The 24,203-nt window shown below is 38.7% G+C and overlaps 1 protein-coding gene across 1 annotated transcript in view; it reads right to left on the bottom strand.

The window, feature by feature from the left end:
* Window positions 1-24,203, bottom strand: part of ROBO2 (roundabout guidance receptor 2) — a gene marked incomplete at both ends in the record, with an annotated part of 433,039 nt that overhangs the window by 114,240 nt on the left and 294,596 nt on the right. The window contains 2 exons of the mRNA XM_082279021.1: window positions 1,877-2,004; window positions 16,363-16,501. Coding sequence (XP_082135147.1) covers window positions 1,877-2,004; window positions 16,363-16,501 — 267 coding nt within the window. The remainder of the gene's footprint in view (window positions 1-1,876; window positions 2,005-16,362; window positions 16,502-24,203) is intronic.

Here is a 24,203-nt window from a genome sequence, read left to right on the forward strand (position 1 = left end):
CATGCTCAAGGTAAATTTTGAAATGCTAAGTGGTTTTGCTCCTTTTCATGACATGGTAAAACCAGTGTCAGACAACACTGTTAATTAAGAATTCAGAATTAAGGCTTTCTTTAATTAAAAAGTCCATTGTCCATCATACCTTTAAAGTCAGTGGGAGATTTCCCAGTCCTTTGTTTTCACAAAATTCAGAGTTACAGCTCTCTACAATGAATTTCTTGGTTTTTCTCATTTTCTGTCATATCGTGAACATGAAATATGTTTCTAATATCACAGCTTCGAGTTGAATAAACATTATGTATTTGACTGTAAATGACAAACCCAGGGGGAAAAATACACAAGATAATGAAAACATGCTTTTACTGGGGGAAAATTGATTAAATTACATATTTCCTTGAGTTTTTTTCCCTTTAATTCCATTGGTTTCAAGCTTCGGTGATTTCAAAGGATATTTTTTCCTGGGTTCTAGCTATTGTTTACATGACAAGTCAGGGTAGCAAATCTGAAATTTGGAGTAATGCTCCAGTAATGTATACAGTGGACACTGTTCTAGGAGTGTTTAAAGGCCAGGGAATTGGTTACCAGAATTACTGGATACTGTGACCCTGCCTGTGACAAAGGGTGAGACTGTTTCTGGGAGTTCGCTGTGGTGACTAATTTCCCCATGTTACAAAAGGGAAGAACAATCTCTTACACACCTATTTCTCCACCTTAAAATGGGAAGAGCCATATTGTCACTCACAGTCTAAAGTGAACACTGAGGTAATATTTCAACAGACAGATAATAACAACGCTCTCTTTTCTTTGTTACATACTAACATCTCTCCCCCTACAAAGCCACTCAGTGGCTTTTTTTTTTTCCCTTTGAATTCAGCAAATTAACCTGAACTGTGTCCATGCATTAAATGGATGGAAATGGAAGCTGGCCTCTTGGGTCAGTTGACCCCAGTTCTAATAAAGCAATCCATTGAGACATTTGATTTAATGTGTATGAAAAGAGGAGGACAGATAAAGCTAAAAATGTTTTTATTAACCTTTCACAGCTCTACTGAAAACCGTCAGCATGCACCACTAAACTGTGAAATAGTGTCTGCATGATATCCATTGTGCCAAATTGCTGCTTATCTTTTGGAATGAAGTAATAACTATTACATTCTATTTATTCATATAGAAATATTAGCTTACAAACTTTTTCTCTCCCCGTAATCTTTAGCATGTCTATATCTACTGTCATGAAAGATATTTTGGTAACTCGTTATTCCGCCAGCCTTAAAACCTCCTTACCAAATTGAAGAGCAGCACATAAACCGTGAGTGGATACTAGAGACCACAAATATTTTAGGAGAGAATACGTCAGTCTTTACCTTGTAATACTTGCAAAATTTAATTAGGATTTTTTCTTTCCTTTGGCTATGGTTTATTTTTTGGATAAAGGGTAGTGGTAGAGAGTTTAATTATGGCAGAGCTAATCACAGAATAATATTACCTGTATTATGTTTGTCATTCATAAATATAGTTACTCTACTCCTTATACTTCTTAGAGAAAGAAATGTGACTAATAGCCTGAACTGATGGCTCCCATATTAATGTCAATGCCCATGTAGTGCTTGCTTATGCATATATATGCATCTGCTCTTCAATAAAAACACACTGGGACAGAACTTTAACCGCAGGGAGATCCTGTCCCACTGAAATCAATTACAATTTTGCCTGAGATATCAACAGGACCAGGATTTCCCCTACGCTGTGAATCAGTGCAGCAGCCACCATTGCAAAGGGTGTCTGGGACCCAAACAATGGCAGGGAAGGATGTGGCCCATCTCACCAGAAGGCAATTATCCGTGTGGGACACGGGCCCTGCCTCCCTGGGAACACTCACCTCGCACAGTGAGCGTAGCAGAGGCTTCCACTTTTCCAACTCGATTCTCAGCAATGCAGGTGTAGGTTCCTTCATCTGTGCTCATGGCTTTCTTAATGCGCAGCGTGTAGTCGTCTTTGATGTCATACCTGTGTCACAGCAAAACAATGAAAACTCTTTTGGTGGGCAACAGAAATGGACAAAAACTATCACCAGGAAAATGCCAGTCTGAATCTATCTTGGAGCCAAGTTTGGAAGATAAATTATTATCTAGCATTAGATAATTCCACCAAGCATTAATCTTCATGACATTTTTATTGCACTCTGCATTAGTTAGAAACTTTACATAAAATTAGTATTGCTATGTTCAGTATTAGGGCTTTATTAATAATATCATTCACTTTGTCCTTGATCTAGAGCAATAAGATAAAATTAAGGTATCAGACATCAGTTATCAATACATGACAGCTCAGGTTTATCATGCCTTTAACTATGCGAGCTACACGTTTTACTTTTTGCTGATTTGGAAATTTCCTTTTATATACAGTTCTTCCCTAGAGCAGCAATTCCTTAGGGAGCTGTAAGCATGTTGGTAGGATCTCACACCATGCAATTGCAAACAATAAAAAATATATTCAAGCTCTGGAAGGTGACATTTATTGAAGAGGCACATTAAAGCAGATTTACCAATTTCACAGAAATACAACAAAATGATTCATTAAGGGTGGACAAAAACATTTTCTCTTTCTTAAAAGAAATTAGAAACAATTTAATTGTGCTTTGTCCATTTCTTTGTTTCTACTGTTGAAATAATTCTAAAACTATGAGGATGTATAAAACTTAATACAATGTACTCCAACATGCAGTGAACATCTATTCTCAAGGCATTTAGATTGATTATACCCAGAAAAGCATTTTCAGTTAAATTGTTATTATCCTGCAGAAGTCATGCCTAACAAAGTATTTTAGGCTCTGATCCAAAGCTCACTAGGGTACAACAGGAGACTTCATGTTGTATAAAATATCTTTGGTTCCCAAATCAGGAAAACACTGTTTTTCAGTATAGATACTTTACCCATTTTTTTTTTTTTTTTAATTGTTTTCAACACCATTTCTTTTCAATATAATACATTAAGTCACCTTGAATCTAGACTTGGCTTCCAATTCACGTGTATCAGCGAAATAGGAACATGAAACTAAAGCCAGGTCTAGACTTTAGGAGGTTTCAGTACTATTTCTCACTGTATACACAGTCATGATGTAATTTTAGGACTCATTTACTGTCTCTTTGTCATGCAGTAAAGGCCTTGTATTCTTGTACAGGAAACTCATTGAAATCTTATGAAAAGCACCTTTAAATGTCTGGATGAATAAGGATGTAATGCAAAAAATCAGAGGAATGTTGTCAGGCTCTATGAGCATTTTTAGATACTTTGGGAATGCGAAATATAACTTTTTTGTGTACATAATGTACATTGCTATTGGTCCCTTTATAAGGCTAGGTTTGTAGCAAGTTAGGTTTGTAGAGAGATCACTGTGTGCTAAGAGACTTCAAAGCATCTTAATTCAAAGATCCCATATGTCGAAATATTTAAACTTCTGTTCGGTCTAACTAAAGCTCACAACATCAATTAGAGCATTACTAGCAATTCCAAGAACAAAGAGCAGTCATGACATCTTTTCACACTCACCACAATACAACTTCTTTCTATATTTAGCAGGTCCAGTCTATTAATCAGCAAGAAATAATTTTAAAAAGATGAATTTGAGGCTTACCATTCTGTTAGAGTTAACATAAACACATATAATACCCATTTCCTTAGGAGTTACACTTAATTGTATGTATATGCCATACCTCAGGTTTAACTGATTAATAAGTGATATGCCAAGGGGAAGAGTAAGTAGATGCCATGGTAAACTTTAGAAACTTGTAGGGATAATTTTTTTGCCAGAATAGTGCCATTGGTGGTGGGGGCACGTATTTATGATGTTAGAGAACTTAATATGCACTTTCTGGAGAACTACAGATCTATTAAAACTACATTCAACAGCCCCATGCAGCTGAAGAACATTTCTTCTAGAAATTGCTCACAAATTATGTCATTTTGCATGCTGTGCTACATTAGTCAGTGGCAAACAAAAATCACTGTTTTCATAAGACAGAAAAGGCAAATTGTCCCCCTTAAAAATCTCAAGAATATGACAACATTATCCCACAATGATGGAGCAGTTATTTGTCTTTGGCGACCACAGAGTTGCAGACAAGAGCAAATGCTTATTTTCCTGACATGAGGCCAGCTCTAGGAGACTGAAAATATAAATTTGTATTCAGCTCCTGTATGATGAGAAAACTAAGATCAGTTGTAAAATAAATACGAATTGGATATCGAAATCAGGGCTATAAAGCTGGGCAACAATTAGCCATCTATGTAATTGATTTTTTTTTTTTCCATACAACAGATAACATCCCTGTGTTTCACTTAATGCTGCCGAGAGCAAAACAGACAGGCAGCAGGACTGTATGTGAGTGAGGGGCTGCTTGAACTGGGATGCAGGCAGGCTGGGACAGGGAGCTCCTGCGTGCTGTGGGCTGCAGCTGACTCACTCTGTTTCCTGTCACGGATGTGCTGGTGCCGGCATGCCAGCCAGCTGCCTCGGAGGCTCCGGCAGCCTTTATCCCTGCACCTGCCAATCACACACATTGTGCCAAGGCTGCTGGGCAGAGGAGCCAGCTGCATGGCATGCCAGGACGCAGGGCGGTGGGTACAGCCAGCAGCTCCCACTTGGGTCACCAAACGGAGGCTGGCGTAAACATGGCACTGTCATGGTCCACTTAACAATTACTTCAAGGACAGGTTCATCTCTCCCAGTCTGCTTCTCCATACTTTTGGACCACCCTGACAGAATGTGCCATCTAGCAATTAGATTCATACATAGATGGACCCGTGGGGCGTTGCAACCATCTGCTGTCCGGCAGTATTGATACGCTGCCCCTCAGTCATCTGTTCCACCCGCACTGTCCCCAGAAGTCACCACGGTTCAGTGAAGAGCTTTGGCAGATGAAGAAGACAGGAAGGAGAAAAGGAGGAAAACTGGCTTCTAGCCTGACCTACAGCAGCACAAACAAACTGACAAGGAGTGAAGAGTGAACATCTTTTCAATTTCTCAAGCATCCACCTGCTCAGCCTTCAACAGTGCCTTGTCTCCTCTCTGTCCTACAGCCTCATATCCCCATAGCAAGATGCTTTCACCTCATTTTCTGTGGAAGCTCACTCTCATCTGGATTAGTGCTACTGAACACTTGGGAATGAGGATCAGGGTCCCTTCTGCTAATACCAATCACAGAGAATGTTTACCAGGCTCATGGATTGATGATGGAATGGCAGAAAACCAGGGTGCAGTGGCTGAATTGCTCCTTAACATTGCGAGTGCATGAAGAAGGCAATGTCTTCAAAACATGTGCAGTGTCAAGAAACAATCTGTGACATATTGCCCCAATATTGCTGACTCCTAGCCAATTAATGCAACATTGAGCTAAAATCACAGGGCGTCAGACATCAGTTTCACATGTTTATGGATATCTAATTGATTTTAAGTATTTCTCTTTGTTAAACATTCGGAGGTGCTTAACCTTTCAGTTCAGCTTAGACTTCAGCCATCAGACTGAACGGGGAGAGCTCTTTAAAACAGCCAGTCAGTCTGTGCCAGAAATAAACCAGCCACTTTTGGGCACCACGTTACATAATTTCTGTTCTACAAGTAATAGAGCAGTTCTGCCTCTAATTAAGTGAAAAGGAAGGGGCTGGCAGGGGACTGGCAAGGAAAAAAGAAAGAGAGAAACAAGAGGCACATGAGAAAACACTGCTGGTGAGGAAATTCTAATAGAAATTGGGTGATTTTGAGTGAAATCTGGCAGTCTCTGGCACATATGAATGCATTCATTGTTGCTAGTTTTGATTAATGACAGTTGTACAATAGTGTGCTGACAGTCACTGCCATACAGACACAATTTTTTTTGATATGAAACACTGCTGAAAATGCAACCCAATCAGATTTGGCCCCTGAACAACATGTGCTATCATCACTGTACCGTGAATTGAGATTGATTGGTAACCAGCTGTGACAAAGTGGGAAAAAGAGCCTTGTCTTTTTCAAGAAAAGAAAAGAAGAAAAATAAAAAACTGAATTGTGTCAAAACCATTACCATCTGCTCAGCCAAATAGCAAATAAAACAAAACACGTTAACTGTTTTTAAGTATCACAAGTTAATGTACTGAGGTTGAATTAATGTATTAACTTAAGCATCTAAGAATAAACTTGAATTGAACTGGTTTTGTCACAGTTGGAATTTTTCTCCCCACATTCAAAAGTCTATTTGTTCACACTCAGCCATCAATCTTCCTCATGACTATCAAATTAAAAAAATGAAAAGTAAACAAAAATTTACTGAAGCTAGAGAGATTTAACTTTTTTTTTTTTTTTGCATTTAATATAAATTTTCCACAGTGTTTCCCAGAACCCCTAGTTTCCACATTTTCAAAACTGTGCGTGCAGCTATGCATAAAAATAAATGCACCTCTTTTGTTTTTAACATGCACAGATAGCAAAAATGCATCTGCAGCTGGAGTCATTAAATTCCTAAATATCCAAGTAGGCCTAACTGGTAATATAAGGATGTACTTGCTTTAGCAGTGTATTTTCAACTTCACAGAATGCACTGCTGAACTCAACAAATTCAACTGAAAAAGTATTATTTCTTGCTAAAGGGATATTGCAAAAGGAAAAAGTCACATCTGAACTGTTAAAGACTGATGCCAATGGCCTCAAAACATTTTTACTCATTTATACCAGGTATATATTTTCATTTAAAACATTCTCATAAATAAAGAATATTACATAATAAATTAGAATCTTTGTATGTACACATTGTAGGGTTGCTTTTTTTTTTTTAGAGATGGCACAAAAATGACTTTGCTCTATTTTCCTTTGCCTGTTTGCCAGACTGTTTTGCAGAACACGCACAAAGCTTCAAGATTGCTCACAACATCGATGATTAGGAAGCCCAAATAGAGAGATGCTACTGGCCAAAACCCGGGTAAACAGGAGATAGTTAAGGAGGCTTAAGCTTCTGTCTCCACTTCTCTTTTGTGGTGCTGGCTCTTCAGCTCTCAGCGTAGTGCCACAGCTTTTCTCTGGCTCCTGCACTCCCTGTGCCAGATGGAGGGAGCCAGAGGGAAGCTGCAGTGAGATGGGAAGAGTGAGCTGTTACCTGCTTCAGGCTGGTGTGATCCAGCAGCAGAAGGGAGAGCCTCCATGCCCGCTGGCAATGCATATCTGACACAAGCTGCGTTTTTTTCATTTCCATCCCATGCATTGATATGTGGAAGAAGAGAGAAGCCCAAACCCATATGAGTAACAGCTTTCTGGGGGAAAGATAAAGGAGTGTCAGGTTTTCCTTCTCTAGCAAAACCTGGATCAGTGGCAGCTATGGATATATTTGTGTACACTGGTCTCAAACTCTGTTGTGACCCCGAAATCAAGGCTGCTTTTTGCTGTATGGCTCTAAGACAGTGCATACAGCCATGATAAATTGAGCTACTAGGGAGCTATCTCCAAGGTGCTGACAGAATGGCTACTCCTCACATCTATATGTCCAGATTCCCATTTATTTTTTGGCTCTGCCATTGATGCCAGAGAAAGGTAGAAGACAATGTGACATTACCTTGAACTTCTTTGTGTGAGATATATATGCAAGCAGTCATATAAAAGGGTTTCTATATTGGGTATTTCCTTATTCTGTACAACAAACCAGGAAAAGAGCTGTGTGACACAGGCCACTATTCACTATTGTGATTTTTCTTCAATTATGCTGATGCAGGTTCTGCTTTAGTCCAAAACCTCTTGTGGGTTGTGATCAGCAGATTATTTGTATCGGTTAGAGTAGACACTCTCAACTGCAATAATATAAAACAGAAACCCACACTGCACCATGTTTGAAAGCAAGGCATTCAATAAAATGTTCTAAATCTTATAAAATATGTGTACAGCTGTTACAGTTACTGGGCCAACATCGGGAAACCATACCTATGTCCAAGGAAACGGTGTTTTCCAAATTATCTGGAAGTATTACACTCCACAGCACTGCTCTTACATGCAAGCAGACAGGTACGATTACACATAAAAATGTGTAGTCTCTTACAAAATCAGGTGCCATGTGCTCAGAAGAGAATCAAGACAGAAAACTGAGACTAGTTTTTGATTCTCTTTGAAATAATTTGGAAACAAACAGCGGTTAAGAACAAAACATAAGTCTGGGAATCAACGACTTGATAAATCCTATCTAAACTTATGCAGGTTCCATCCTTTACCTCTACATCTCTGTTTGCACATGGAAGTGTACTCATAGGGAATTACCACATGATAATTACCCAAAATGGGCTTCTGATTTGATTTTAGTTCCAGACAGAGCTCCACATTTCAGAAACTGGAGCATCAGTGGAAGTATGATCTAAGAGACCGTGTAATGACTTGGCGTTACGACCTATCCCCCCATCACCAGGAGTAGTCTTCTCCCTCACAGATGAGACACATTTGTCAGGCACTGGGGGAGACTTATGTTATCAATGCCTGTGTCATAAATTCATCCCTCAGAAAGGTACCCTTGATGCTCAGACTTATCTGGTTTTGTCCATTTCAGTTTATGAAAAAATGAAACATTAATGCAAGGACTGGAACAAAACAAGAAGATCTGAGCCCAGATTCATGCACTCACTAAACTTGGCTTATTGCATTTTTTTAACATGAGCATGCAGATCATGAGTAGTTTGAAATAAACAGAATTTGTGTTTGCTTGTTTATTACTATTTGCCTTAAGCACATAAGAGATTACTATAAACTTGTCAGAGAAATGAAATATTTCCTAATCTGTATTTTGAATCAGTAACCAACCTTGAAGTGGTAATTAAAGATGAAGTCATGTTAATGTTTTAATGAAAGTGCCTTCAACACTGCAGTTGGGCCAGAAGTCATATTCTTAAAAAGTACATTTTGCCAGTTAAGCAATTATCAACATCAAACTTACTGATAAGAACTTGAAATAATTTTTAGGCTTAAAACTTTACCACTGAAGTGTTTTCACTGACAGTGTAAGTTAATTTGTTTTTAACTGAGATGACAACTTCTGTATCCCATGAAGAGATGGAATGAGTTAAAGCAGAAGACATCCTTGCAGGCCAGACATTCCAGTAGCATCAGTGGTTAGAGCTCTTGAATCTTACTCCTACTTGAATATAACTACCAGCTTCCTCCTCCCTGCTTTTCTGAGGGTTTCACGCAAAAAAAAAAAAAAAAAAAAAACAAAACTTAATGATCTTTACTTTTTAATTCTATGGTTTTAGTAGTCAATAAACTGATAATAGTGAGCTTAAACTGTTTGATATCCATATACTTTACAAGAAAGAAGGCTACCTTAATATTCTAAAATTTATAAATACAGTATACAAACCACGTGATTACTAAGCTTTTACTTAGTGTACTTTGCTTTTTTTGATACTAAAGAAATATTTAAGCACTAGAAGGAGTTTTTTTTGAGTGAAATTCTACGTTAAATTTTACTGTGTCCCCTTCCTGCAAGACTATTTTTTCACTGCAGCCTTCTGTGAGTGGAAAATTCAGATAAACGCATGTTTGAGGCTGCTACAACTGGCATTAAATATTGTTTCTGAACTCTTCTAGTGACTTCATTAATTCTCTGAAATTTAACTGTTTCAGGATGCAGAATAAGAAAGAATGAAAAGAAATAAGAACATTCTCCTGTGACAATACTATTTCTAGTACACTGTCAGTGATCTCTTCATAGATCACCAATAGTTCACACAGCATAAAGAGAAAACATGCAGGCAGGAGTGCTAGTTGACACAATTCCTTTATGGTTGCTGTCCATGGAGTTGTAAAGCTATTTTTCCAACCCTGACCCTTATGTAAGCAACTGGAGACTGTTTTCATGAATCTGCAAACAGACTGGCTGAAACAATAGCTCTTCTTCAGCTCTGTGGTGAGAACTGACACTTAACATGAAGCCAATTTAAATGTCAATGTTATTAACTGTTTCTCTGCTGATCAGTCTAGCAGAGCCACACATCTACCACTTTTGCTCACAGCATTTAATATTTCAGACAAATGGAATGGCAGGCAACTCCTGGGTTAGACTATAAACCTCTGGGGTAACTGCGGGACGATGCAATTATAGGACTTTATTCAATGTCAGGTTTTGAGGGATTTAAAATGTAGAAAATGCTCTCATTTACACATTCACTTGGGCATGTACTCCTCATACAACTGTAAGGAATATGTTTCCACTTACAGAGCAAGAAGGGATCAGTAAAAGGCAAAACAGCAATCAGAGAAAAGGGATACTCAACCAGAAGTGCAACAGGAGGGGGTACCCCACCACCACTGAGGTACATCATCTTGATCCCATATACACAAAAATTAACCAATCCCTGCATCCATTTAACCCCTCATCACCTCTCTATCTCTAAATGACATCTCTGTTTTACAGAAGTTTCCTCAAATGGTTCAACATAACAGCTGAAAAGATGCTTATGCTGCACTTGGCTTGAGATCTGCGGGTGGTCACTTGTGCCCCATGGACTCTGCAAGTTACAGAGCAGCTCTCTATGTGTCAGACATCTACAACAACATCCTCTGCAAACCTCCTCTGCTGCCTCCAGATGTATGTAAGGATACAAATACCACATTAAACCTCTTTCTTTCACTGTCTCCTTTTGACAAGCTATTAAGAACATCCAATCTTCTCCCCTATGCTCCTCATAAAGGGACTTAATCTCTCCTTAATGCTTTAGCTTCAGGAAAAAAAAGATGGGCATGTGAATCATACAGGATCTAACCAGAAATGACAAATAGCACATGTAATATAGCTAATATGAAAAACATCCTTTCCCCCCGACTCTTTATTTAAAACTGTTAATTGTTATTAATTGCAATAGAAATTTGCTGATGTAACCAAAGATTATATTCATTACATTACTAAAACACACTCTTTAATTAATTTTCAATACACATTAGACTGCATTTTGTTACAATCTGCACAGATATTAACTCGAACAAAGCACATAGCACTGTAATGTTATTAACTCATATTTCATTGAAAGGTCATTCTCCCCTTGGTTGTATCTAGAGGGGGCTGGAGTTAAATACCTCACTATCCTATCCACAGAATATAAATGGAATTACGGAGCACCACTCTCTATTCTTAAAAATTACTGTCTCTCTTGCTTACAGAGCCTTATCTTGTGGTCATGATGTGGTGGGTAGGTACAAGGTGCCCACCAAAGCTCTCATGAGAGAGCAACAGCTCTGCAGACATGAAGGTCAGTGAAGAAGGAGGGGAGGAGGTACTCCAGGCACAGGAGCAGACTCTTCTCCCTGAGGAGGAAGCAGTGGCAGAGACAAGGTGTGATGAACTGACCACAACCCCTGTTCTCTGTCCCCTTGCACCCCACGAGGGAGCAGGTGAAGAAAATTGGGGGGAAACTCGAGCCCAGGAAGAAGGAGGGGGGGAGGGTGTTTATAAGATTTGGTTCTGTTTCTCATTATCCTATTTCGATTAGATTGATAATAAACTGAACTAATTTTTCACCAAATTGAGTCTGTTTTGCCCATGACAGTAACTGGTGAATGACGTCTCCCCATTCCTGTCTTGATCCGTGAGCCATTCATTAAATTTTCTGCCCCCTGTCCAGCTGAGGAGGGAATAACAGAAAGGCTTTGGGGGACACTTGACATCCAGCCAGGGTCAGCCCACCACAGTGAAGAAATACAAATGCAAAGCTTCTCTGGCTATCAAGCTCTTTCTGGTCTCCTCTTAAAAAATCCAGCTTTTCTTAGTTCATTAGGTTTGCTCTCGGTTGTGTTTAAAGCCATTTCCAAGACTTGCATCTGGAACACAGTAAGATATTTTTAAAATGTCATGTTATACTCTTAGTTTTGAGCTCACAAGAAGCCATGGGGGAAAGCAGAGAAATTACAGGTGAGCTTTTCCAGTAAGTTCTAGCAGAAGTGTGACAGACAGCATTTCTGCCCAGACTATGCATATGCATTAAAAAAAAAAGCGGCCAGTTTTAAAAACATAGCAAAACTAACACCTACAGAAGCTTGTACTGTTGCAGCTAACACATATCTTAGAATACATTAACTCTGAGCTCTAAGAATGCTTATTCCCAAATAATTTTTAATGAACGTTCCTAATCTTCAGCAAATAAGAAAGCTTACTGTGCTGTTTATGGTTTTCATTGCTGTGTGTCACTGCTCTGCTTCATTTAATAACCTACAATCTCTTAACACTTAGCAATATACCTTGTGTAAACTACACACCACTTTCCTTCTGAGGCATCACTCTTGGTTTTTCTGCCCACACTCCCATTGTGTGGGTGGCGCATAAAACAAACACCTCTTCCTGCTGGTGCAGTTGCCACTTTTCATCTCTAGTACAATATCCATCTAATCAGACAGTGCCTGTAAATGCAACTTAAAAGAGCAGGTTGTAATTTCATTAAAGATGTATTTACTGAGCTAAACCAGCTGTTCTGGGCTGGAATGCAAAAAAAGGCCTATGTGATTGCTACTCAGTCATTTTTAAGGCAACTGAAAAATATATTTGCTGAGCTAACCTCACTCTCCCAAAGAGCTGGCACTGCTAACTTCTTCTGTATAAAAGGTTTAAACAGTTATTATAGTGTGTCATAAATTTTGACTTGTAATTGAAAATCTCTTCACTTCCTAAAAAAAAAAAAAGTACTTATTACTTGCTATATAATTACAGACCATGCAGCTGCTCTCCTCGGCTCCGCTAGAAAATTTGAAGACATGAAACACTGTACAAACCTTATTCAAAGGTTATTAAATTGCTAGTCATAGATCTGCCACTCTCATACTGTAGGCTCTCAATAATGTCATTTTCTTCCTGTTACCAGGACTAAAAAGTAGATGAATAAAAAGTTGATCCAGGCCATATTGAGTTCCCTACCACACAGCAGACCATCAGATCTGTGGAAGGAAAGTATAATCTCTATTTTGGCTGAGAAGGCATCAAAGGGAAAGATACTCAAACCTGTGTCTGGAAAAAAATTTCAACGCAAAAAGACAAATTTTATTTTATTTTCAGTACGCCCTAATCATTATGCATGGCTACACTTGTCTGAGCCACTTTAGCACAATCTTTGTGCCATTTCCTTGTGTCACTTATAATGAAGAAACTCTACTCATGAAATAGTGAACCTCATACTGCAGCCAAAGGCATAGGACTGGTGACCCCACAACATCCTGTTCACCTCCAGTAGTTTGACATGAGTCATACTTGATTAACTATTCCCCAGCCTTTGTGTACTGGGGAGGCTGTGGTGTGAAGCTGAATTTTTTTTAGCAATTAAAATAAAATACACACCATGTGCCTCTACCTTTGATTCACAATACATTTCAGTCTTGGGTCACTGGTTTGAAGTGGACAGCTTCTGGAAAAAGGCTTTACATACCACTGACTTGACACTGGATTTTGATTCTCCCTGCTGGTGTAGTATCAACATTTAAATCAGCAACGTATCAATTCGCTGAGACCAATTTAGGCTCTAACAAGAATTTTAAAGACTGCAGAGTATCATAAATTTATTATCACAGTGGTGCAAAAGAACTGTAAAAACAGTTATCGTACATAAGTCACACTACTGTTTTCACCTAGTATTTATCATTTTTAAATTCCAGCCCAGTCACACACAGAGGAGCTCCATGGTATATACGGCAGTCTGAAAAGTCAGATCCACAGGATGCTGGACAAGTAACTTCCTTTGACTACTAGTGAGGACAATGTTTCCCAGGCATTTTAAAAACTGCTACTCAAAGAACCACTTTAAGGTTTTAAATTCAAAATACAGACTATCCCAGTTGGTTTAGATCATCAGTTCAAAACAACTGAAATCGGGAATGAAGTTTTGCACCTTCAGAACAAACTACCTATTTTCAGATTTAAAGCATGGTTATTCATATACTCCTGGGTAATTACACAGACAATTTGGCAAATAGCCAAATTATTTTCTTATAAAGAGTCATGTTGTCAAACATAATGCTTTCTTTAGAAGTTGGGGTTTTTTTTCATTTAATCCAATTGCAACTGGAGTTGCTTAGAGTCCATCAGGGACCTTTATAATTAGGACTTCGCCCGAAATTATTTTCCAATTATTACTCAACACACCAGTCAGTGCAGCAATACAGTTCATATTTGCCACCAGAAATCACTGTGATTACTTTTCTCTTTGCTTTAAAATGGGCCACTAAAAAAACTAAAAGTAAGTAAGATGGAAAAACAGACAAGTATTTCTTAAAGACTATCGATCCACTACCACTGATTCTGGCATTCACCAGAAGCAAATTACAGAAACAAAATGCACACAAAAATTCAGTTTGTTCTACATTGCTGTCACTGAACTAGACACTTTTGAAAGCTGAATTAACAATAGACACATTTAAAAATCTGCAGTAATTGTTGAAACAGGTATGTACTATAAATTGTCTGGCAACCTAGGGATGAAGCCAAAATGAAATTATTGAAAAAACGAAAACAGACAGTTGTGCAAAGAACATTCTTAGCTGTAGAAGCAGAAAATTGATATTGAAAGTTTTAAGACAAATAGCTCACAGATTTGCTCAGAAGTATTTATTCATGTAGGAAGAATAACAAAGGGAAATCCTTGAGGGCTTTATATTTCACTGTAGATGTTAAAATGCTTAAAATATATGAGCTCAGAGGATGAAAGCTAATTTGTCTTTTACCTCAAAAAAAAAAAAAACAACAACTCTCATTTCAATAAGGAGGAACCATTTTGACATTCTTTTCTTAATTTTCCTATCCATCCATTCATTCAGACTGTACCTGGGCAAATTTCTTTGCTGGTATTAAAAAATACAGACAAAAACCCAATAGCTCTTGTTTTTCAGGTTCCAAGTTTATCTTCCTTGATTAAGCATCATGCAGCATGGCTTGGAAATTTCCACTTTTTGAACAGTGACAATATGCTCACATATTGTGCTATATAAATAAAAAATTATAGAATAGAAAGCATACAGTGCTGACTATCAGAGGCGTTTGCCTCTGAAGTGCAGATGTTGGAGAAAAGAAGGGATAAAGTCACAAAAAATGTCTAACAGAAGAGCAATCTAACCAAAGATATGTGGGTTCATCATCTACTGCTTCTGCTTATGAGACCTAGAAGCAGACATGATTTAAAACAACAGAAGTAGCACAGAAGCAAGAATAAATCACAGAAATGCAATGTATTTACTGTGGACTACTCTACAATGCATAGTTAAAGAGCACACAAATAGAAAAATCCACCCTGACATCCAGAAGTCTTCTCTTGAAAATAATATTTTATGTGTTACATTCATACACATCTGTCACTATAATTAGCAAAACAGCTATGTCACCTTTTAATTTGTTTTAAATTGCAAGAAAATTAATTTTTTTTAAAAAGTACATATATATACACACACACACACATAGGTATCTAACTTACATAGAAATCTATTTTTCTATTAGTATATTCAACTGATGGAAAAGATCAGCTGTGGTTGCGGGGGTGGGGGGAAGAAGAGGTACTATTCATGTCTACTGCTAAAATTAAAACTGTCCAAAAATAAATCAGAACTCATAGTGCCAGAAGGATTTGTTGGGTTATGGAGACCTGGGCTCTAATTCTTGTTTCCAGAGCTATTTCCATGTTGAGATTTTTAATGAAATAATGATTCAGCATCAAAACAAGAAAGAGTTCCAGAAAATGAGGACCAAACACCGCTCTGTTAGCTGAAAGGAGCCAAACTAATTTAAAACCCTTTTGCAGAAGAGACTCCCTTCCCCTGCTCACTAAAATTTTCTCCTTGTTGGTTCCAGACTAAATTAATCTTTCTTGAACACAGGGGGCCTGTTCCAGATTTCAGCTCTGCTTTACACTTCTGCTAGTCTGGCTTTTTGTTTCCTCAAGAGGAAGGTTTCTCTCCAAGACTTAATAGACATGAACCAAGGAGCCAGCAAAGCCCACCATGCTCTGCTTGTAATTCACCTTGCCAGTGCAACAGAGCAACTTTCCTGCCAAGTTTTCTCCCTCTTGGTATCAGCACATCATTCTGAAGGCTACTATCACTATTACAGTCCTAAAACATCTTTACTGTCTCCAATAAATTCACTGAATACCCATGTGTTCACAACAGCTACACATCACCTTTCTTCCCTCCACAGGAATCCATTATCTGGACAATTCACCCAGGCTGGGTTCGCCTGCACAGCGGCCTCTGGAACAAGATTTGTAGCGCCAAAAGAGCAGCAATATGGGACATAAATCTTGGATACAATGTCAAAGAACAAACTCTTAGCAGTAGGGATGCATTCCAGCATTGTGCAACAATTGAAATTTGAAAGTGAATGTGACTGTTGCTCTCACCTTCCCCTTGGTAAGTCTGCATCATCTTTCTTCCACCGGACTGTGGGTGTGGGATCCCCCTGCACCTGGCATCGGAAATCCACAGCCTCCTCCTCCAGCACCACTTGGTTAATCGGTCGCCTGAGAAACGTGGGCCGCTCTTGAAAGAGACATTAAAATTCCACAGTGAGTCAGAGGCCTGAAATGAACACTTTTTGACTTTTCAGCATCTTGTCGCTTACCCATCCATCAAACAGAAAGGAGGCTGAGCTCCACAAATTCAGACAAGTGGAACTGATGATGTGCATAAAAAGCCAGGGAGAGGGCTGCCAGGCTGGAGAGGGCTGCCAGGCTGGAGAGGCAGGGGCTCTCCCATCCCGCCCTCCAGCAAGAGCCACCAGAAGGCAGCCTGTGCCAGGACTGACCGGCCACCTGCTGGACAGCAGAGAGGCCTCCAAGGCCATGCCCTTCCCTGGAAACGCTGTGGCTCTGCAGTGCTACACATATGGAGACTGGGCTGGGAGCTCCTGCTGCAGCAATGTATGAGCTGCCAATGGAGCCAGCGTGCCTTCAGCAGTGATCAATACCTTGGTGCTTCGGAGGAAAACTTAAACTCCGTGTTAAGCATCTCAGGCAGTCGCGAACTGTCATATACAGGACAGAGCTTCCCTGATCCCCATCGCCAACTTCACCATGGAAAACCAAATTAAGGGCTGAGTAATAACTTCTGTTTACCCTTGTTATGTTAGGCTGCACGGCTACAAATAGTACTAATCACCATAATGTTGTACAGGCCTGCTTGAAATCCAGACGCAGAGCCACAATCTGATCTCAGTTACACTGGTACAAAATCCAAGTACCGGTAATTGCATTTGAAAGGATGTCACTGGGGTTAGCTTCCAAGTTGCCTTTGGACTGCACAAATTTTGTTCTGTCCTCTCAGCCACACCACACTTTTATTGTCATAAATTATTTATGATAGTCAAACCATTGTAAGACTGGGTTTATAGGGAACAGTATTTCCACTCAAGACAGGAATTTATCATAAAGACATTTAAAACTGGTTACACACTATGTTTCACATTTCACTCTCAGCAAGTTAAGGGATTTGATGTCACTTAAAAAAAATTTCTCAAAATCCACACAGATGCAAGCAATACCAGATTCTGACTCAGGCAGTTTGTCTTGATAACTACAAGGCTAATTTTATACGTTTGTTATGCATGATTATTACATGCAAATAATTTTTTAAGAAAAAGTTAGAAGAACATTAATAAGGTTGCAAAATCAAGCAGGCCACACTTACTGACAGAATTAAGGCTGCCTGAATGTCTTTTAATCACTTTCTTTCTGGTTTTGATGCCTTATGGGACTGGTTGCAATTATATGATCACACACTATTTTTTCCCAAAACATCTCCAGATTGTTGGTATTCATTTAGAAAGCAGGTGTTTAGTGTTTTGCTTTAGTTGTATCATCTGGAGGGTGCCCCCCAGTCTTACTACTCAAACATCACTTCAAAGACAGAATTATTAATTTCCTCATGACCTCAATTACACCTATCTTAATGCTTTATAATCAACTCACTTATTTTCATAGCTCCTCTCTGAGGTATGATAGACATCTTAGAAAGCAAGGTAAAAAGTACCTGCTAAATTTTGATGCTCAACCTGAGCCACAAAACTGGCAATTTTTTTTTTTTTGGGGGGGGGAGGGGATGTGTTGGGTGGAAATTAAGCATTAATTTTGTGTGTTCAAAGTTCAGCTTCCATTAATTCAACTGCAGACAAAAAAAGTGTTCACCTCTTTTACAAATCAGAATATCAGTCAGAAAATGAGGAACACAAAACCACCTGTTAGTAATTATGTAAATGAGTGACAGCATCACACAGGAATTCCATATTAGCAGGGAAACCTATTGGCAGGGGAAAACATATTTTGTCAGCAGAAGAATAGACATGCTCAAGTATCTATAGCACTCCTCCAGATGCTAGAGATAAAAGCATGTCCAACGGGCACAGATTCTTCTCCCCAAGCCATTGCTTTTGTCCTATTCCTATTCCTGCCCCAGATCTGCAGATTCCAGCAATGTTTGGGCAAGTAAATTCATTTCTAGCCTCTCCGCACACACTGAAATCTTTATAATTTCCTGTTTTAAGTCTGTGTACAAGCCATATCCAGCTGCTGTTTCCTTGTCAATTTGTCCTTTTTAGCCCAGAAATACCACTTTTCACACCTGGAACCCAGAAAGTTCACATGTCCAGCTCCTCTTCCAACCATCCCTGCCTCTTCCTTCTTCCTACCTCACAGCAAACGGACTCTTCTGCCCTGAGTGTTTGGTCTACACTTGGACTGGAGCTCCTTTTCCCCAGGTCGCCCAAACAGAGCCTATCCACAAACTTGACACAAGAAAAATCAGCTGAAGTACCCAAGGACCCTCCCAGGAGAGTGACAGCAGCAGGAACACAGTGCAGATACAGGAAAATGCTGCCCAGATCTGCATTCGTGGGTTCTCTGGTGTATGAATTAATAACTCTACTACTTTTTTTCTTAGACAGGTGTATATTTGGCATTTGTTTTTCAAGACGTGATCCTAAACTAAGAAATTCAGATCCAGATTAGCATTCTAACTGGTGATTTAGGGGCCCTGGTTCAGCCCCATTGAATTTAAATAACTCTGTGTGTGTCTGTACACTGGCTTGGTCCACATACGAAAATCATTTTAGACCATGTTTGCAAAAGCTGCATGTAAACAGCTAAGAAATTAGCATGTGCAGGCTTATGAAATTGCTACTTGTGGCTGTAAATTCTCCCATACAGGAGATGAGAAAATAAATTCCTGTCTCATTTTGAGGAGAAGCCAGCTGAGGGGAAAGTAAATGGCCCTGAGGTCACTAGGTAAATCACTGGATTCCACATCAAGGCAATTTAGGAGAAGACACACGTATTTGTTTCATATCAGCTTCTAAAACTGTGTATTTTCAAAAACATTTCCAAAGTTGCTAGAAAATAACTAACTGCATAAGGACAGAGCCCTGTTAGCAAGAACATGCAAATACCAACAACCACTGGTTCCATTTTTCCATCATCTCTGCATTTTGCACAGTGTGAATCAGGAAAGAACAAGTTACCTCTCATGTTGTTTCCTGTATTTGTATCGCTCAGAAAACCCCTTGAATATGTCCAACAGCTAATTATACAGCTATAAAGTGATCAGAGTGAATGCCATTGCCAATGCAATTAACATTCTTTATGTGAGATTAACTGGATTTGAGTCACCTGCATAACTTGCTTACAATGTTAATCTCTCAGGAGACAGAGCACTGCTTGCCCAAGCATGCTAAATAAAGAAGGTTTCTTCACACAGCCAGGTCAAATTTAGTTTCAGAGCTAATCTTGAGGGAAAAAAAAAAAATCTTTTTCATATTTTTTCTTCTGAAATGGTTTGCCCATAAATAAAGCCTTGCAATATAATTAAACATTGTTACTCTGTCAACAGCATCCAGAACACAATATATTTGAGAAATAACAAGAAAAGGTGATAAATTAAAATCATAGGCATATATAAAAATTTTAATATAGCTATTTTATAAGCTTTCACTGAGTAAATAAAGTACCCACTTCCCAGACTTTCTCTGATGAATATTAAAAATCTTTGAAGAGAACTATAAAATAGGTCATGGTTATATGTCATGTCAACCAGTCATGCTATTACTAGGGTGACCTTTATAACTTCAGAATAAACTTTGCTTGCAGTTATAAAAGGGGATTGTTAATGCAATCTGGACACACACCTACAATCTGTTGCAGTGCTTGAGGTAAGTGCTGTAGGGAAACCTACAGATCTTAGCCAGAAACAGCAAAATGCTTTCCTTGCTTTGGGTGATGACACAAGTTAACCTCAGAACTCAATTTTTCCCATATTTAACAATTGGTTTGAGTATCACAGTCAATTAGAGAGACTCAGATGACCTTCAGATGTATTACTGCCCTTTCTCTGTTCCTCAAAAAGTTAGACAGCCATACACGGGGCCTCAATCTAATTAAAATGATCCTAACTACCTTAATATATTTTCTCTGCTGAGGCAACTGCTAGAGTGAAGGATTTGATGGTCCCCATAATGTAGAGTCTCAATCTGATTTAGAATTATTCTTGTTTTCTCTGTCTTTGATGGAGAGAAGACATCATTTTTCTAAAAGGTTTTTGTGTTCTAAAAAGAGCATTAAAACACAAATTAAAAGGCTTTGGGGAGAGATTTAATAGCAAATAGTTACAAATAAAAGCTTTTTTCATTTCAGCATTCTGATTCAAAAGGAAAAAAAAGAAACATTAGATGGTTGCAAGTTTCACTTCAGAACGCTGTCAGTAGCATACATATTTCATTAAATGCAACATGCTCTGAATGAAGTAAACCTCTCTGCCAAAAAAGAACATGTGGAAGAAGACAGGATATTACAATCTCACTAAATTTACCTATGTTGGCCAAATAAATGAAAGTAAAATTGCAAAAGCAGGCCATTTTATAGTTAAAGACATTCTTCCACTGCATCTTTTTAGGCACTTTTCCCTTTTTCATCGGAGAAATAAGCACTTGTGTAGACATTGCAAACTCCTACAATCTAAGCAGCGCCCAAGGCGTGATGAGCTTGCACAGTAAAGCCATGGAACACCAGGAAGAGGCAACTGCAGTGAAATGAATGTTATCAGTTGCTAGTGGTTCTCTCCTTTTATCTACATCTACAGTCAAGTTAATTACAGTTTTTATTAACTGTTACATACAAACTTTGGGGACCAAATCAGACACATTTTCAGAGCTGTATCATTATCCTATTACAACTTCTTGGTATCTGTGGACAACAAATATTCTAAAGCTGACCTGGCTTTTTGCAAACTGCCACAAATAGACTGCAAGTGGAAAATACAGGGATTTGAATAAAACCAGGAGGAGCTTTGATCTGAAGGACAAAATACACACTGCTGATTCCTTTGTCTTGACCTATGAATGTATGCCTGGTTTTGGTAGATTTTTCCATGTGACTGGGAAAGCTTTCCAGGATACAATTGGTCAGGACTCCGCTAGGGCCTTCTACATAGGCAGAGCTCAAGAAAGTAAAATGGGGCACAATGTCTTCATTAAAGGGATTTTGAGGATTTTTTTTCCTCTAACACCATGTCATCACAGTATACTCTTCCTGAAACTCGGGTTTCTCTTTCAGCCTGACAATACCTACAGAACATCAAACACAAATACTTCCTCAAGCATCGGACAAAAATACCTCTTCATCCCACAGGACCTTATTAGCTGAAAAAAGGTTCAGATACCAAAGCTCAAATCAAAGATTAATCCAAAACAATCTTTAATATGTCCAAATTGACATATCTTTTTAAAGACATTTTTGTACTCTTCTTATGCTTTATATTCTTTTGAGGCTCTTCTAAATATATCTTTTTCCATTGCTTGATGCCAGTCTCTTGAAGTTGATATACTAAGGCTTTCATTGATTTCACTGAGCTTTAGAATCAATATACAAGATATACCTTTGTACATTCTCTTCAAACATACTATTTTAAGTGCTAAGGAAAATACAAGAGTCTGAAACAGTTAAACAAACTTGAAAACTTATCTCAGAATGGTGAAGTAGTATGACAAAATGATAAAGGGTACCTTAAGGAGCAATTCCTTCTTTATTTAATTTCTGGCTCCATATTATGTATTTACAAACAAAGCTTTCTTACAAATTGGAATTAAACTGTTTCTGTTTTGCATCTTGCTTTAATTCTGTTCAGCCAAGGGCTACGAGCCCAAACACAAGCAATGCAGCCTAATTTGTATCACTTACACTTTGGAAATTGGCCTTTAGAATAGTGTGCACACAATAATCAAGTCCCATGCTGCCTCTTTTTGTGAACTTTAGGACTGAGGTTATTAACTTTCTTTAAAGGCCAACTTAAGACTCTGTGACATAGCCTGTCTTTCTGCTTTACTCCAAGATTACACCTTGGAGCCTCACAAAGGCAAAAACTAGCAGTAATGCCTGAAAAAGAAGCCTAACAAATTGTAGTGCATCTTTGCCACTATTCAAAACACAGTTTTGGATAGCACTCTTATATGATCTTTATGGTATTTTACTGTGAAAGTTTGCCAATTTTTTGCTAACGGAAGAATCATGATTTGGGAACAAAAGTAATGCAATCTGCATTGACACTACCACTATACTGTTAGTAGTGCCTAGTGCCTAAATGTTGAAAACAGTATTTCCAATGCAGATAAGCTTGGAAAAGAAAGGTGAAAGTTCTACATGTATTATTCATAACTATCTCTCAGTAGTAAAGGTTATTGAATGGGTACCCAGCCAAGTGGACATACTGTACATGGGAAAATTTTATTTTCTCCCCCTACCACTTCCCAAGGTTCTTATGGCCCATTTTATTATATAGTTTTTAAACTCAGGAAAAGGTGTAATCTTTCAGGCTAAGCTTCCATGGTGTTCCCCTTGGGCCACCAGGTCCCACCACACTGACTCAGTTTTTCCAGAGGCAATGCCTCAAGCTAGATTTACTGTACAGGGAGCCAGAGATCTGTCACAAGTCACATGCAGAAGTTAACTTCGGTATTACAGAATAACTTGCAAAGCCAAAAGTAACAAGTAGCTGCTTTCTGGAAAGGTTTGAGAACTAGTATGAAACAGTTCCTTCTCCTACATAGAGTGTTTACTAAGGCTCCCTTCACACTGTGGAAAGGGTTTGGAGAGCTGTTATTTGGGAAAGGAATGAAGACATGACTAATCAGCTAATTAATATACATTCCTTTCCCAAATCAGCACCAGCTATAGACCTGCCAGTCACCTAATAAAAATCTCTTTCAGTCAAGGTCTCATTATTTTTATTGTGAGGTCCATTTTCAAGTATGTTCAAAGCAGTTAAAGTTTGGCACATTAATTGCATAGGAGTATTTTTAGCATATTTTTCCTCAACATTTGCAATATTCCCATGTTCCTCGGACCTGTGAGTCATATTAGGGGAAGGCTGTGGACCTAACGTGTGATCCTGGTGGTTTTGTCTGTGCTCAGTGAAGCCAATTTGAACACTCAGAGCCAATCTGACATTTCCCAGAGTCGCTGGATTTATTGTGCATGCTTAGAGTGATTGGACTGTCCAGTAGATACTTTGCCTCCTGGAAACACCATGGATAACGCTCTCCAGTCACTGGGCACATCCCTGCTCACACAAGGGCTGCTGGGATGCTGCCTGGAGTCCAGGAATGGAATACAACTGCTGGAAAGCACAGGCAAGTCCCCTCCTTTTGTATGGAGCAGACCAGGATTACCCTGGACACGATGTTACAGAGAGCCCAGTGCACCAACGCAGAGCTGCAGGGCCAGGAGACAACCAGGAAATGGGCACAGGACAGCCAAACCATCTCGTGAGACAGCAGATCATAACCTGAGCACCTGCTTCCTGCACGCTCCTCTTGCACAGCAAAAAGGAAGGTGGGAAGGTATCTGGGAACACCCAGATAGAAGGGGAATTGTAGATAGGAAGATACCAAGACAGGGAATTTTAAATACAATTTTCTTTAGGCAGTCTAACACAATTAAGAAGAATTAAAATATCTAATTTCATTTATTGCTGATTTTGTTCAGTATTCACCAAATAGTTTTAGATTGTATTTTGCAAGCTGATTGCTATGATTATACCCTGTAAAAAAATCAGAATATTGTAATTGGCTATGTATTATTTTACATATCAAGACAAAACTAATATGTTTCATAGCTCTGCAGGATATGAAATTACATGCACATTTCAGTTTTCATTCCTACAGTTCAATGCTTTTTAACAAATTATTTTCTTAAGGATTTCT

The sequence above is a fragment of the Coloeus monedula genome (assembly GCF_965178545.1).
Source record: "Coloeus monedula genome assembly, chromosome: 3".
Lineage (NCBI taxonomy): Eukaryota > Metazoa > Chordata > Aves > Passeriformes > Corvidae > Coloeus > Coloeus monedula.